The 17338-nt window shown below is 34.8% G+C and overlaps 1 protein-coding gene across 2 annotated transcripts in view; it reads left to right on the top strand.

Annotated features, from left to right (window-relative positions):
* The window catches only part of ARHGAP15 (Rho GTPase activating protein 15), a 622372-nt gene that overhangs the window by 410852 nt on the left and 194182 nt on the right, over nucleotides 1-17338 (top strand). For both annotated transcript variants that reach the window (XM_030883033.2, XM_070045860.1), the window contains exon 11: nucleotides 16020-16097. In XM_030883033.2, the coding sequence (XP_030738893.1) occupies nucleotides 16020-16097 (78 nt within the window). The remainder of the gene's footprint in view (nucleotides 1-16019; nucleotides 16098-17338) is intronic.

Genomic DNA, 17338 nt, shown 5'->3' with positions numbered 1-17338 from the left:
CTGGCTTGGAATACTGACTTGGAAAAACTAATATAGTGAAACCTTCTTGTAATGTTTCCTCACATATAATGTTCATCATTTAATCCTTGGTCTGATATATGTATGAGCATGTTTTCCATACAAATTCTTTTCCCACAAGAAAGACTTCTTTTCACAAGCTGTTTATGAATACGAGCAGATAAAACAATTATTCTTAGCAGGTAAACTAAGGGAAAAGTTATTAAGCTAGAAATTGAATTAATGGTAGAAAGCAACTCTTCTTAACTGAAAATAGTTCTAGAACTAGATTGTAGATTCCTGAGGAACCAACAGAAACAATTAGAGTACCGCGTGCAAAAAGCAATACCAGTGGCTCTAAAAGAAGATCACATGTTAAAATAATATAGTTTGGTCATATTTTCTCATATATTTAAAGACTAAAGTGTAGGGACTTTTAATATTTAAAGGGATATTGCATATTTAATCCCATGGATAAATTAGCGAGATAGAGTTTTGTGTAGAGGAGAAAGAGTTTAAAGAATTCTTTTCCATATTTTGAAATTAACTGCCACAAATTCCCATTACCAAAACTGAAACAAAAATAAACAAAAAGGTTATAGCCCTTCTGTTTAACTAAAATTGTTGGAGATTGCACAGAAATGCTATTCTATGAACAACCTCTCTTTTGAAGGTATTTGAAATCTCTTCTTATTTACTATTTCTAACACACCTAGCATATAAGAGGGAAAACAGACCTTCATACTCAAAGTCCTGAATCATTTATTGTCATTTTCTTGTTTGACAGCATGCTGGGCGGGGGAAATGCTTTTCACTTGTCAAACATTGTCAAATATTAAATTTTTAGCTCATATTTATAGCAAGATTTTATAATTAATATTGGTAGGTAACAGAGTTAAAGTTGAAAGGAGTCTGAACCCCTGAAACCTTAAGAAGACAATTACAAACCTGTTAGTGAAATTTCTTATGGGGCAAAACATGAGTTCTGAAGAAGGATAACTCCAGGATGATGATGATGTATTTTGGGTACTCATTTACCCCCTTCCTTCTTTCTCTTTGCTGGATGGCTGCATTACTCCATACTGTTCCCTTCAGCACTGTGTCTGACCTCTAGTACCCTTCTCCTGGCCAACCTGCCTCAAGAATATCATTTATACTTCAGCCTGAAGTTCAGACACCCTTATGACTGAATATTACCTTGAGTACAGTTGTTCTAAAAGGCATCAATAAACTGGCATCAAATGGCTTTGTCTCTTATTAGAGTATATTCAAGCACCAGAGAAGGGGTTTTGTTTTGTTTGACAAGGCAAAGAAGGGAAAAGGGAATCATATTGACACCTCTAAGAGCAGGCTATGTTCCCAAGCTTAGTACCTTCCTCCTCTCTAGGGCTTTTGCTTGTAGTACACTTTGCTCTAAACTTTGGCAAAATAAGGTCATTATTTTGTTTTTATATTCTAACCAATGGGTTGGTAGAAATGCATTTGTTTCTGTTTATAGAGTCTTTGTTAAGGTTTGTTTGAAAACTTGAGAGTCGGTTGGGAATCTAGGACCTCGTGAGTCCGCCATTGTTCAGTGCCATGTGATCTCCAGTTGAGACTGAAGAGTTTTAGGCTAAGTTACTGAGAGACTTAAGGACACAAGAGAGGAGAGGTGTCTGATGGAGCTAGTCATCTATACACAGACAGCTCCATATGCAGTGCAGGTGCAGAAGAATGATGCAGTGAGAGAAGAATGATGCCAGACTGTGTTTTCTGCAGGCCCTACCCAGAGGAGACAGGCTTGTGTACGTCATTATTCCAAGGAGATACAGAGGTCTCATAATTCCAAGAAAGAACAGTGTGTCTCTTAACAACATTTCAATCTGTAGAGCAAAGCCCTATATGGATTTATATAAGCTCAGTTTTTCTTTTTTTTTTTTGCGGTAGGCGGGCCTCTCACTGCCGTGGCCTCTCCCGTTGCAGAGCACAGGCTCCGGACACGCAGGCTCAGCGGCCACGGCTCACGGGCCCCGCCGCTCCGTGGCATGCGGGATCCTCCCGGACCGGGACACGAACCCGTGTCCCCTGCATCGGCAGGCGGACTCTCAACCACTGCACCACCAGGGAAGCCCCTAAGCTCAGTTTTTGAACTTCAGTTTAGAGCATTACACTCACCTAAAAGAAAAAGCGTGGTATAAGTTGTCCCAGAAGAAAGATAGATCATTTATTACACTTCCCATATATTGGGAAATTATCATGATAATAAAAATAAATCATATTTAAGAATAAATTGTATTTAGTCAAACTGAAAAACGTGCCTCTCCTCCCCACAAATCTTTAAATACAGTAAGAACACTCCATTTTCCTATGTCCAGTGTATCTGAGAATATAAGGGTGAGCATTTGGATAATAGCAACTACCCATTTGCATTAGCTTGAACCCAACATGTTACATCCACTTCCTTTTCTTTTCTTCTCCCATTATTTATTATACTTGACACTTATCCTTCATCTCTTCCTGTTCCACATCCTCCACAAGTGAACTCTTGCTCTATTTGCCTTCCTTTTAGCTAAAGTCTGCTCTCAAGACAAGATCTAATAGATTGATCCACACTGAAGTGTACATGATTAGTGAAGTTTTATGTGAAATCCCTCCATGGGATTTAAAGACAAAGGAATAAAACTCTAATTACAGAATTTTGAACATAAGCAATACTATGTAAAAGAAATATTTTAAGATGAAATTATCTTCCCAAAAATTCTAAAAGAAATTGTAAATATAGCCTCTATAATTAATGTTAGGGCTAACCTTGGGGACCAATGAAATAAAATCTAGGTCATCAAATTGATAGTCTTTTATTTCTGTCTTCTGTAGCCCTGAAAGTCAGCTATAGTAACTGATGATGGATTTTCTAATATTATTTTCAAAGTTCAAGATTGGCCAGACCTTGGTGGAATTAGGAAAATTAAGATACTCTTTACTTAAATTTAAGACAATGGAAAATATGAAATGCATTTGTAACTTGGTTTCTTACCACTTCGAAAAATCACACATGTGGAAGAGACACTCGGTAAATAGTGTGTTAATGAACATCAACATATGTAACACATCTTTGCTTAATATACCTTCTTTCCATGACAACAGGTCAGAAAGAAGTGATAGATGCTAAATATCTAATGATAGATGTTAAATATGTGTGTGTATGTATACACACACAAATATTTCAGTAAGACTTTTGATGTAGACCCAAGTGACAAAATCATTCAGAAGCAAGAAATCTGGTTTGTATTACACTAGTGCTAATGAGTTTAAAAAGAGAACAATTGGTACTGGAATGCCTTTTTTTAAGGCAACAAGTCATGTTTTGAGCAACTAGAGTCTGTGCAATTGTTTGCTAGATAGTTCACAGTCCTCAAGTAGTCAAAAATGAAGCTGAGCAGATAGGTCTCTCTTACACCACTAAAGGAAGTCTTCCCCTAATCTTTCTGCTTGTAATATGATAATAGAAGTTTAAAAAGCCGACCTCAGTGATAGCTCTGAGCATTTATCTATATATTCCATTTTGTAGAAGTCTTAAAATCAATGGTTTAAATTGTCTGGGTATACTTAGAGCTTCTAATTAGGGGAAATGATTGTCTTTTTATCTCTCTTCCAGTGACTTATATTTATATCTCCAAACCTGGGTGTGATTTGTCCAGTAACTTGTGAAATACTTAAATTTTGAGATTTTTACTGTGTCACCTAAAGATTTGGAATCTGATATCATGGGTCTTAAGCATCTTTCAGCTAAATTAGAGGTATAAAATAGAACATTCAAGGACATGGTAGATTTAGGATAATCTCCCAATCTTTTTCAAATGAGCCCTTCGGAACACACACCCATATCATAAGAAAGAAATGTAATCTATGACATAATACTTTGGTAATAAAATAAATATCATAATTATCATTTGTTTGCTAAAGTTTCATATATATTATATGCCTACATATTTTACATGAAACATCTATATACACACATATGAAACTTAACAGTTTTAGGATATAATGTGAAATTGAATATATACCATGATGGTGTTTCCTTCTAAAGTTGACTACAGAGCTTATATACCAACCTGAGTGTATTGCTTGGATGTGTCATATATGTAAAAGTATTAGAGATTACAGGTGCCATTGTCACTGATGCATGACTAATGCATGTCACTAATGCACTGTTGCTTCAGAAGATGCTGGTGCTATGGCTCCATTACATCTGGACTGTGTACTCTTTGTTCTTTGCTGTATTCCAAGTGCCTAGCACACTTTTGCTACATAGTAAGTGCTTAATCAATATTCGTTAAATTGCATAGACAGTTGGAGTTTACCAGCTCAAGGTCTTTCCATCTAGAATGTATTGAAATTTTTCTGTCCTTCCATTTAACCACAATCTAGCACAGGTCCATCTGCCAAATAGGGAGGATTATGCACTAGCCCCATGTTTCTGTTTAGCAGGAGTATTAACAGTACCTACTCAGTAGTTTATCCTGTATTCTCAAAAAGAAAACAATAATCTTATGTTTCTTGAGAAAAGGAAGTCCAGTCTTTTTAGTCTCATCCATTGTCATGGTTAGAAGCATATTCTTTGACTAGGAAAGAGTCTAATGACACAGAATTTCTCAGAAGTTTGGGAGAGCATTAAGAAGTTGAGAAGAACCATCTTGTCTGTGATGTAAACAGGACTTGTGGGTATTGATAGGATTAAACAGGTTTGTAGACTGTTTTGCCTTTGTGGATGGAATTCAGCTTCCCTGACCCACTCTAGAAGCAGCAGCCAGAATGGGCTCTCTCTCTCACCTGAATGCTTAGCAGAGTCAAGCCATCAAAACCCTCCAGGAAGTGGCTAGCCAAAGGGTCTGAATTAGAGGCACCTCCCCAAAGAAGATCAAAAGTTATGCTCCACCAACACAGAGACACTGAGAAATGGTTGAATGTGTTCTAAATTAAACTGCCCTGGTGGTGAGCAGAGATCTGCCAAAATCTTTCAATTAATCACTTTTACCTCAGGGCAGAGTTAGGCCTAAGAGTATTTCAATAGGTTTTTATTGGAACAGAGTTATTTCAGATATTAAACTATGTTGCACAAAGTAAAAATAATGTTATTTTTAAGTTGCTACTCTTGTTAAATAAAAGTTGGCAAGCATTCTTGGGGTCTGTATTGTGTCTGTGTATTTGTATGTGTGTGGCTTTTTCCTGTGCCATAAGCCTCATTGATTTATACAAGTGAACAGCAATGAATTAGGTGGTAAATATATTCATATAATCATTTTCATTAATAATATGTTGCACATAATAGAAGAAAAGTTTTAAGTATATAATTCTTTGCAACACAATTGAGATATTTTTTCCTACGTCTTCAGCAATAAGTTAATTAGAATCACCTGCATTTCCTTGGATGGACACCAAATGGATTGCAAACAAAAACAGATTAAAATAGCTGCTGGAGCTCATGGCATACAGATGACAAGATTCACAAAAAGGACAACAAGGCACTGAAAATGTTCACTTTTCAAACAATTTTAGAGGAAATTTAGCTCTTGCAACCTCTCTGTAAAAGCTGCTTATAAGTGTTTTGCTGAAAGGCTAGAATGGCTTTGTTTCTGATCCCTTGATGAGTGAGAGAAATGTTTAAGAAAGATCACTTTACAGAGAGATTCAGGCTGAAATGTGATGACTGTGATTCAAGCCAAGCCAAAAATTACAGTTCAGAATGAAAGGGGAGGGGACGTGGTTTGGGAATCCATTTTCCCACATTCCTGAATCTCAATCATCCCAGCCAATGTTTTAAAAAAAAGTCCAATGGAAAACAATGAGGTCACTTTGTTTAGATGTTTAAAAAAATAGAGGTGGAGGGACTGAAAAGAATGAGAGTAAATTTATAAATTTTAGATCAATATCGATTTCAAGTATGATGGGATCAAAGTCTAGACTTCATATAACTATAATGACTTCATCACACAAGAGGCAATTTTTAAGTGTTTTCTTCTTGTTTGTGTTGGTAAGCCTTTTATTGCATATCTTTAACTTATAAGAGAGTTTGTTGCTAGAATTTTAAAAAGAAAAAAAGTATACATGGGCATAGTCTACAGATTACTCTCCCCTAGGCCTCAAGCTTTCCTTAGGAATGGCATCGTCGGGCAACTAGTTTTCTATCCATAAACCTGCTGTGGCCATCCACTCCTGTCTGGACCTCAGGTTATGCTGGCATGTTTACCTGCAAACTACCAGATGATAATGGCCAACCAAATTAGACTGTTTATTCATATGACTCCTATTTATTCTAGAGAAACACTGAGCAAGTCACAATACCAAAAGAATGATTTATTTACATCAGCATGATCACAGCATAACATAACAATAGAACTCAAACCTACAAGAAACTCAGAGAACGATAGGAGATGAGCTAAATACAACCTCCAACTTCAATGTCTTCCAGACACATGTGATTTTCCTTCAAGACAAGTGCTCTCACTTAATGATACTTAGAATCATTCACCAGTATTTGTCTTCAAGACTAACATTTAAAAGAAAGAAACATGTAAGAGAATTTATTAAAGACTATTTCTAGGTACTTTGTTTTCCACTTTCCAGAAATCATTTCAGGTGGTTATCTTTAGTCTTATCAAATCAAAGAGGTTAGGATTCCTAGTCAAATTTCACAAGCATACTCAAGCTCTCTCTGAGGTTCTTCTTACTTTGAGTTTATTTCCAATATTATTCAAGTCTTAAGATTGGTATAATTCTGTAAATTATGTTTATTTCTACCATCCTTCAGGCTCATACTCATAGGCCTCAAATTCTCAGCTAAGTTTAAACAATTACTTTCTAGCAATGTAACTCTTTACAAGAATATTTAGTAATAGTGAAAAGTAAGATAGCCAGCTCTTCCCCCCCATACACAATCCCTAAGTGCTAGTGTTGTAGATCTTTTCAAGGCATAAGTGGTACAGTACAGCCCAGTAGAAATGGATCAGTAACACCATTAACACTCAGGATATTTTGTCCTTTTCCTCTTCCAATTTTAAATTTGTCTTCCCAGGCTGCTTAAGATGTTAGGACTGCACAGAAAAGTGAATATGACTTGATAAATAGGTAGGTAGGTAGGTAGGTAGGTAGGTAGATAGATAGATAGATAAAGAATTTTTTGCTAGGACCCTTAACAATTTTATTTCCTAGTGTAATAGCTTAAACAGATGGGGAGGTTGGGTGGGAAATATTTGATAATGATCCTAACCACTCAAGTGTTCAATGAAAAGTCCTTGAAGAGGAAATCAACATCCTTCCTTCTGAGCCAAGATTCTTCATTTTTGGTATCATTTTGTCCTTAGTCTCATATATTGTTTCATTTACTTTGCAATTTCAATTTTAGGATATTTAATTTAAGTCTGGAATTTGCTCCTATCTACAGAGTAGGCTACATAAACAATATATAATAATGGTTCATTTATTAGCATCACAGTTTCTAAGCAGTTTTCTCGTGGGGGGGTGGGGGGAAATACCCTTCTCTTGGTGACCTATTTAAAGTCTAACATTTTTAATTTATCAACAAATGCTTGGTTCTTCCATGTGTTAAGAAAACAAAATTCTTCTTTTCCATATGAATATACTATAAAATATCTGGTAGATGAAAAACTTACTTCATTCAGAAATGAGTAACCTAAAATGCTAACAAAATCAAACAAACAAAATGTAAAGGAAAATTGAAGAAAAGTATTTTGTTATGATATTAAAAAGAAAAACTTATTGCAACAATTGTCTCCATGAAACAAGAATTTATTGCAGAGAATAAGGAAGTAGGAAAAGGAAGGTAGGAAAAACATCAAAATAAGATAAAAATTTAAAAAGAAAGGGCTCATGAAACAAATGGAAGAGAAAAATAAAACAATCTCAGTAATAAAGGGAACACTGGAAAAAGGATTAATGACAATAGGAACTTCTGAAGACAAAGAAAAGGACAGGAGCGAGGCAAAAAAATGAGGGGTATACTGATCCTGGACCCTGTATGAACAAATTCTGCCAACATTAGATTTGGATTCACATAATAAGTGTTTTAAATATTCATAATTTATCTCACATGGATCATTTATATCCTATAGGTTATTACTGAAAAGAAAGTTATTATATAGCAGTATCTTTACAATCCAGTGAAACTTTTGTTTTCAGCATTAAAAAGTCTCTCTTTATGAAAAACAACTCAGGCCCCCGCCATTAAGTTGGCAGACTGAAAAAACATGTCTGATTCTCCTTCCTCAAAAATATCCCAATTAAATAATAGAAAAGATATGTTGGAAAAGAAAAAAAAAAAAAAGTGGTGCTGCAAACAGAAAAGGTACCATCAGCAGACCAGAAATAGAAATTCCAGGAAGACAGAAAGCAGATGGGATCAAACAAGTAAAGATATTAGAGCAAAAGAAACACCATTCTCAGACACCATAATTAGGCACAGTTCTTCCCAGGGATGTCCTAGAGATTATCCAAGCTTAGAGTTAACAAATAAAAAGAGCAAAAATTGGCAGGAGGACAGTAAGTAAAGTAATGCACCAAATACTGGATCTAACGTGTGGGAGAGCTGGGCCCCTCTCCATTTACCTTGCAGCAAGGAAGTCCTCGCATGAGAATAGGTTCTGCAAGGACAAATAAGAGGATGCTGGCATCTAAGAAGGAAAGCAGTGGAGAATGAAGTATCTCAGGTCTTCTACAGCAGGCATAGAATTAGAGAACTTTGCCGAGAAGCAAAATAGTTAAAGTATTCCATATCCCAAAATCAGTCCTCCTTACTTCAGTCCTCCTTACTGAAGACCTCTAGCCTACTATCTACTCACCACCCATTGATACTGCAGGAACCCCTCACTGAGCCTAACAATTTAAGATTGAAGCCTGTTGAGGGTAAAAAGATGTGTATAAATACAGAAATACCCATGACCATCATTTATTCTAGTTAATTTTGTCTTTCATCATAGGAGTATTCTGATATTTGAACATCCATCTTAAAGAAATTCTAGATGGAGAGAAAAGGGACAGTAGAGGGAAGGGTATATAAAGCAAATAATATAAGAAAATGTTTAGATACATCTGAGTGAAATTTTACTTATACAAGTGTAAAGAGAAAATCTTTTTTTAAAAAATCATGAACGAAAAATTGATTTACCTACAAAACATTAAGAATCAACTTGATATCTTTAGTTGCTAGAAGATAGTGGAACATTACTTTTCAAAGTTAGAAAAGTAAAAAATAATAAAACTCAAATACTTAAATCAACAAATATGAAGCAAAATAAAAGTCTTTTTAAAAATTTTTTTATTGAAGTATAGTTGATTTACAATGTTGTGTTAATTTCTTCTGTACAGCAAAGTGACTCAGTTATACATATATACATATAGAGATCTATATTCTTTTTCATATTCTTTTCCATTATGGTTTGTCGCAGAATACTGAATATAAATCCCTGTGCTATACGGTATGACATTGTTTTTTATCTAAAACAGTCATTGAGATGGAAGAAGTAAGAAAATTTACCAACCACATACTTTTGTGAAAAAAAAAAACACTAAAAAAAATAAATCCAAGAAAGAATAACAGTGGAATACAAGAGAGGAGCAGTAGTTGACTCTGACCTAGAGCTGCGCCGTCCAAGATGGTGGTCATAAGCCACATGTGGTTGAGTTATTTAAAATAAGATAAAATAAAAATTCAGTTGTTCAGTTGCGTTAACCACATTTCAAGTGTTCAGCAGCCAGCCTCATGTGGCCGGTGACAGTTGGTCTGGAGAGTTAATATATAGAACATTTCCACCATTACAGAAAGTTCTATTGGGCAGCACTTAATTTGAGGAAATGAAGGAACCTATAATAGAAGATGACACATGAGACCTTGACTTTGGGGAGATCTTTGTGAAACAAAATTTTAATGTGGAACCCAATCACATTCATTTTTTTAATAGTGACTTATATTAACCCATAGATAAGTCAAAAATATTTATAAAGAATAAAATGTTCTAAACTTTGAGAAAATAAGAAATAATAACATAAAGAATAAAGTTGGAAGTTATGAGGGAGAAGAGAAAGGGAAGGAAGAGTAAATGCACTAAGTTCCTTATTTTTTTTTTATACACAGAGGTAGTTTGATATATTAAGATATAGAAATAGACAAATGTAACTAATAATAACAAACCGTACATAGATAAGTGGTAGGAGCTATGGACTCTTTGTTTTTTATGATAGGGAGTGAATAAATACCAAAGTTAATAAATTAATAAACAGAAATGTGATACATTAACATAAAATGAGTAACAATAAAAGAACTAAAACAGAACTGTTAACAATGACTGTATTTGGACAGCAGGATGAGGTAGATACTTACTTTTCATTGTATAATCTTGTGTGGTTTAAATTTTCATTTTTAACAAGGAAGTATATTGCCTCTATAGTAAAAAAAAAAAATCCATTTAAAATGGCTATTATAAAGTCATAAGGTTTTCCTATAGAATAAAATCCTTGTTTGACAATCAGAATTGTGTCAACTATTTTCTAAGGTAGTTGTTCTTGAAGGATGACTATCTCACAAGGAATTAGTAATAATTAAATAGAGCCAGCAAAAGATACAGGATAAATACAAGCCATTGAGACAGAGTAAAAATTAAATTTAGAAAGAGTTTCCATTTATATCCTGTACTCTCAGTCACTGAACTTCAAGTGTGTGATCAGATAAGTTAGCAATATAAAGTTGGAAACACTTCACTTTAAAGGAGGAGGAAATGTGTGCCATTTGAAATGATCCAAAACCTCTCACATTGAGCTCTGAAACCAAGCAGGACCTTTAGAAGGATAGAGAAAGAAACGTGCAGCACTCTTTGGGGGCAGTCTGGGCATTCCTGCGCTCACTTGTTCTTGCCAGAGGGAGAAGCCAGAAGACCAAAGCAATGCGAGAATGACTCTACTTGCGGTAGCTCTGGCCTCCTAGGAATTAGGAAGTGCCATAAATCTCAGGAGAGAGACTGTGTAAAATTCCCAGCCCATATTTCAGACTCCAGAGGTTCAGATGCATTTTGTTATATTCCAGAAAAACAAGCAGGCTTTTTGGGCACACTTCTCAACCAGGCTCAAACTCCACATCTTCGTGATTTGTCTATAATTTGAGCTACCAAGAATGCTACCTAATCCACAGTTTGCAGCTATTTTTAACAGACTCAACTGCATTGTTGAAAACTACCCATATTTTGGCAGATAAGTCAGTCAACTCTGGAAACAGTGCTGGTCTCTTAGATTTCTTTTTGGAAAGTGTCTAAGATTTATGGTGGGAATTACACATGACAGCTGCATTCTTTCCACTGGGTTTAGACCACCATTTGGTCTAATAACTCCTAATTGTGTGTCTATCCTAGTCTAAGCTTCTTCAGGGAAAAAAAAAAAAAAAAAAGAGGGGGGGGAAGACTTTTGAAAATCCCCTACAGCAGTACCCAGTGATTTCTGTCAACAGTAAACACTGTTTTGAAACTTAAGAAGGTCAGCTGATGAGGAACAAATAAAAGACATTTCGGTGAATGTGAATTTCTTTAGAGAATTTTTCATTAACATTACATTAATGCTGGTCTGATAAAAATAAATGTAAAATGTTTTAGTTTCATTGTGTTCCCAAAGTATTTTTAGCATAACAGGCAAAATTCCTGTCAGCATTTTCAGTCATGGTATTTTCTTAAAAGAAGTACCTCTTCAGTGATTTTTCTCCAAACTTCACCAAAGCACAACATGGATACCTTGAAGACATTGCTCATTTAAAAATCATAAGAGGTCTAATTATATTTCCAAAATAAGTAGTTTCCAATCCAGCAAGGATAATGTGGTCATGAAAAGGATGTCCAAATCCACCAATTTACATTGGTTTGGCTTGGCATGACTTTCAAAGTTCTTGGAGCAAAAAGAGGATGGCACGTGAATCATTCTAATTTGGGTTCGATTCCCAGGACTTAGGGTTTGCCATTCTGTGGGCCATTCGGGGGGAGAGCTAATCAACTATAAGACTGTACCTATGTAATTTATAACTGCTAAAATTCACTGATGTGTTCCAGATTATTTTGCAAAATGTAATACCCTCCTTTTTAATATATACTTTGTCATTTTCACTCTATTTATGTAATTTAAAAAGTATGATAGCAGGGGAGCATGAGCCATTCAAAGCAGGAGCCAGTAATGTCAGAGATTGTTATCCTTCATAAGATATATGGTGTTGATATCTCTATATCTAAAGGGCTTGGAAGTTCTGTCAAGTTAGATTCAAATTGCATCTAATGTGTTTTGCTTTACTCCTTCTTTCTGGTTTCTAACGTAAGCCACAAAGCAGTTTCTCTACTGTGACTTAGTTCTGCAACCACAGTGGTCACACTGGTCTGAGTTACCCTCCCTGTCTCCATTCCCAACCCTCCCTTCTTTTATTCCAGAAGAAAATTAGGTTATTAATTTAGGATGAGGCTGCTTTGTTTGAACAGTATAGTGCTTTCCAATTGCTCATACCTAATATAACCAACCCATACTGCTCTTTCAAATGTTTTTGATTACTGAACTTAAAAAAAAAAAACCTTGTACTGAAATTTATGAAAGATCAAAGGGATACTTCCTATGTTGTAACTTTAAATTTCTGTAAGAGAAAAAGTTTTCAGATAGTAGGGAATTTCATTAATTGAAATTCAGTTTACAACTCTAGACAACACATGCATTTCAATAACATGTAAAATAATATTAGAAAAGGAACAGTTCTAGCTTCAAAATAAAAATGCACTTGATTTATACCTATAAAGAGAGATGCTTATTAAAATGAGGCTTAAGTAAGGTCCTTATTTGTAATAAAAATTTGTTGGGATTCAAATAATTTTATTTACTGTTGACCTTTGATAAAGGTCCAACTAATTAGCAAAACAAAAATTAATTTAAAAAGAAATATATGGTAAATTTTCTCATTTTTTATTGTAATAGTTGTTGACATTTCATTTTTAATCATTACTTTAAATAGGGCTAATTTGACCAATTCTTTGCAAAAAACATATATTAAGGGCTTCCCTGGTGGCGCAGTGGTTGAGAGTCTGCCTGCCGATGCAGGGGACACGGGTTCGTGCCACGGTCCGGGAGGGTCCCACGTGCCGCAGAGCGGCTGGGCCCGTGAGCCATGGCCGCTGAGCCTGCGCGTCCGGAGCCTGTGCTCCACGGCGGGAGAGGCCACAGTAGTGAGAGGCCCGCGTACCGCAAAAAAAAAAAAAAAAAACCAAACAAACAAAAAAACATATATTAAGATTTCTTGTTTGAGAAAAATGTAGACCTGCATACTGCATCAATGTTTCTATTTTCCAAAGTATTATTTTTCTCATGTTCCTTCAGAGCAACTGATAACTGGTGGAACATCATGAACGCTTTCATTTGGTAAAACTTTGTTTGACTTTGTGATGGCAAGGAAGATGACCTTATTCACCATTTGTGGTTCTGAATGACCTTTGACTATTTCCAAACCAAAATCTATCACCAAAGGCCCCAACTTGCATCAATAAACATTTTTCTATAGACAATATGGAGTCACTGGAGGTCATTTTAGAGAAGAATTTCAAAATGTTTTCCCTAAGGACTACATGTTTAGAAAAAGTACAGATACCCACAAGAGGGAGAACTTTGAAAGGGACACACTTTAATGCATAAGTTTTAAAATTTTAAAAATCTATCACATTTTTTAAATATATAGGTTAAAGCTAAGTACCAAACACTAGCTAAATGACAAAGCAAAAAAAGAAAATAGTTGATAAATTATTACGTTTCTGAGCACATGTGCATAAACTGAAGACCAGCATGATCTAATACTGAAACTAAAAATCAAACGTTAGGAAAGTTTTAATTAAGATGATTGTCACATTTAAGTTGTCGAGAGCACATTGTACTTAAAAATGAATCAAAGGAGTGCCCTTTGATTAATGGAGCTATTTTGTGCATCAGAAAACAAAAAAAAAAAGAATGCATTTGATTTTTATAAATGTATGTGTCTTAGACATTTTCACCACAGACTAATAGGTGTCCAGCCTCATCTCAATTCCTCACAAATTCACAGATTCATAGTTCTCAGGAAGGAACAGAGGCTCACTAATTTATTATTAGACTATTCTAGAACTACAAAACTCACAAATTAATACATTTGTTAATAGCTATTCCATTTTATTGACATTATATGTAAGTTATTACATGGAAGAGTATAGTGAGGATGAGTACGTGGGAAACAGAGGGCTTTTTTTTTTTTTTTTTTGGCCGTGCTGCACGGCTTTTGGTCTTAGTTCCCCAATTAGGGATCGAACCAGGGACCTGGACAGTGAGAGCGTGGAGTCCTAACCACAGTGAAAATGCTCTGTATATGCTGTAATAATGGATACAAGTCATTATACATTTGTCCAAACCAATAGGATGTACAACACCAAGACTGAACCCTAATGTAAACTATGGACTTTAGCTGTATCAATGTTGTTTTCATCAGTTTTAACAAATGTATCTCTCTGATGGGGGATGTTGATAATGGGAGAGGCTATGCATGTGCAGGGGCAAGGGGTATGTGGGAAACCTCTGTACCTTCCCTTCAATCTTGATATAAACTTAAAATTGCTCTAAAAAATAATGTCTTAAAACTGAATGAATAATGGCTTTGATTTATGCCATTAATATCAGTATTACACATTAAGTCATTCTGTCCTAACCTACTGATGATATATTTTGCACAGCAGCAGAAATGTTCCTACTATAAAGTATTGATACTTAAAAACAGAGATGGTAAAGCAATAAAGGAGCTCATTTCATGTCAGTAAAGAGCTTTACAAAAATTTTATTCTGTTAGATTATGACAATAATTTCTGTCAATTTATCTAGTACTATCTATTGTGAATTACAATGTTTAATGATGATACTATACCACCTCCCTAGAGAAACTGTGGAGATACTGACCTCTACATTGACTGGTAATCTCATCCAGGCCTCTTTGAGGGTCTAGACACATCAAGGAATATGCAATCCTGACATTAAAATTATGTTATCAACATTTCTTATCAACAATAATAGTGTTTGAATAAATGTTTCTCTTTTATTTTCCTGTTTCTTCATCTTTTTGATAACTGGGTCATGGAAATAACCTGATGATATAAATAAATGTGTGGAAAACAAGTGGTTGATTATCCAAACCAACTGCCAGGATAAGTTATTTTGAATTATAGATAACTAGTTTTAAAATAATCTGGAACTAATGTCACCATCTCGTCAAAGATTTCTTTTTATTTTTCCCTCCATAATGGAGCACCCCATTACCTACAATACACTAGAGATTTTCAAAGTAGTTATACATCCGTAGTAGAATTTTCATTCTGTAGTTTCATATAATCAGACCAATATATGTTATGCTATAGTAATTGCAGGAAAAGAGAATGAAACAATGGAAATGGATTGGAATCCCTAGGAATAGAATAAAACAGAATAGAATAAGAATAGGAAAGAGGGAAGAAAGGGAGACAGAAGAGAAGTGAGAAGGGAGTAAAGGAGAGGGAGGGAAGGAAGGAAGGAAGGGAGGGAGGGAGGGAGAGAGGGAGGGAGATTTTAAGGAAAGAAGACTTCACAAGCACTTTGGGTTATTTATCTTTCCAACAAGGGGCAATAATACATATATACATGAAGGTTCTTCTCCCTACTCCACCCCAAGTTTGATTCCTGTCTTTTTCAGGGGAATGAATCTTAACTATACTGTGAAATCCCATGCTACCTACTGCTGTTTTATGGTTCAACTACACTCAAGTTTGTTGATGATTAACTGTTACTGAACTTAATGATTATTTTGCTTGTATTAAAATATTGAAGATTGCTTGGTGTAGGACATAGAAATTTGTTTTCTCTGTGAGGAAGAGAGAGTTGGTGGTGATTTACTACCTTCCCATAATTATTATTACTATTTTCTTTTGCCATCTCAGTTTTTATATGAGTGAATATAAAACATGCCCTTTTGTTTTCAGGTCTAGATGTTGATGGAATATATCGAGTTAGTGGCAATCTAGCAACAATACAGAAGTTAAGATTTATTGTCAACCAAGGTAAGTGATTTCTTCAGTTCAGACCTTTTTACAAGTAGTTTCATCTCCAACAATATTTCACACTCTCTGCGTATGTATTATGAATATATACCGATAAAGGCTTTGAAGGGAGAAAGAGAAATTTGAAGAAATTAAACAATTATTACCAGAGAAGTAAAAGATAGCCAGTTTACTTGGAGGTAAATAGAATAAAGAGAGAGACTAACTATTATGTTGTGTGAAATAAATAACAAGTGAAATATGACAAACTAAAAATGAAGAAGAGAATAATAAAAGGAAAAAATAAACTAGCTTTGAAAAATGTTACTGGTATATAATACACAATATATGCTGATAAATGAATAAATAAATGAATGGTGGAAAATGTAAGAGTCAAGATCACAGATGTTAGAAAAATATATAATAGATAAGTAAAAGAATTAAAAATTAGGAAATACAAATATCATCAAAGGATTACAAACTAAAACAACTATGAAGTACTACTACAAGCCTATTAAAATGGCTAAAATTTAAAACACTGACAACACCAAATGCTGACAAGGATGTGGAGCAACAGGAACTCTCATTCATACTGGTAGAAATGGAAAATAGTACAGCTAGTTCGGAAAATAGCTTAGCAGTTTCTTATGAAAATAACCATATTCTTACCTTATTACCCAGCAGTTGTGCTCCTTGGTATTTACACAAATGAGTTCAAAACTTATGTCCACACAAAAAACTGCACACAGTATTTCCAGCAGCTTTATTCGTAATTGGTAAAATTTGAAAGCAACCAAGATATCCTTCAATAGGTGACTGGACAAACAAACCATAAAATATCCATAAAATGGAATATTATTCAATGATAAAATGAAATGAGCTGTCAAGTGATGAAACGGCTTCAAGGAAACTTAAATGCATATTGCTATGTGAAAGAAGCCAGTCTGAAAATGCTATATACTCTGTTGTCTCAGCTATATGACATTTTTGAAAAAGCAAAACTATGGAGATAGTAGAAAGATCAGTGATAGCAAAGGATTTGAGGGGAGAGGGGGAAGAATAAGCACAGGGGATTTTTAGGGCCATGAACTATTCTGTTTGATACTGTAATAGTGGATACATGCCATTATATATGTCATTATACATTTGTCAAAATCTATATAATATACAACACTAAGAGTGAACCTTAATGTGAACTATGGACTTTAGTTAATAAAAATGTATAAATATTGGCTCATCAATTGTAAAAAATGTACTACACT

This window comes from Globicephala melas, chromosome 7, assembly GCF_963455315.2.
Source record: "Globicephala melas chromosome 7, mGloMel1.2, whole genome shotgun sequence".
In the NCBI taxonomy this organism is placed as follows: Eukaryota; Metazoa; Chordata; class Mammalia; order Artiodactyla; family Delphinidae; genus Globicephala; species Globicephala melas.
This window is presented reverse-complemented; position numbering and strand designations above follow the sequence as displayed.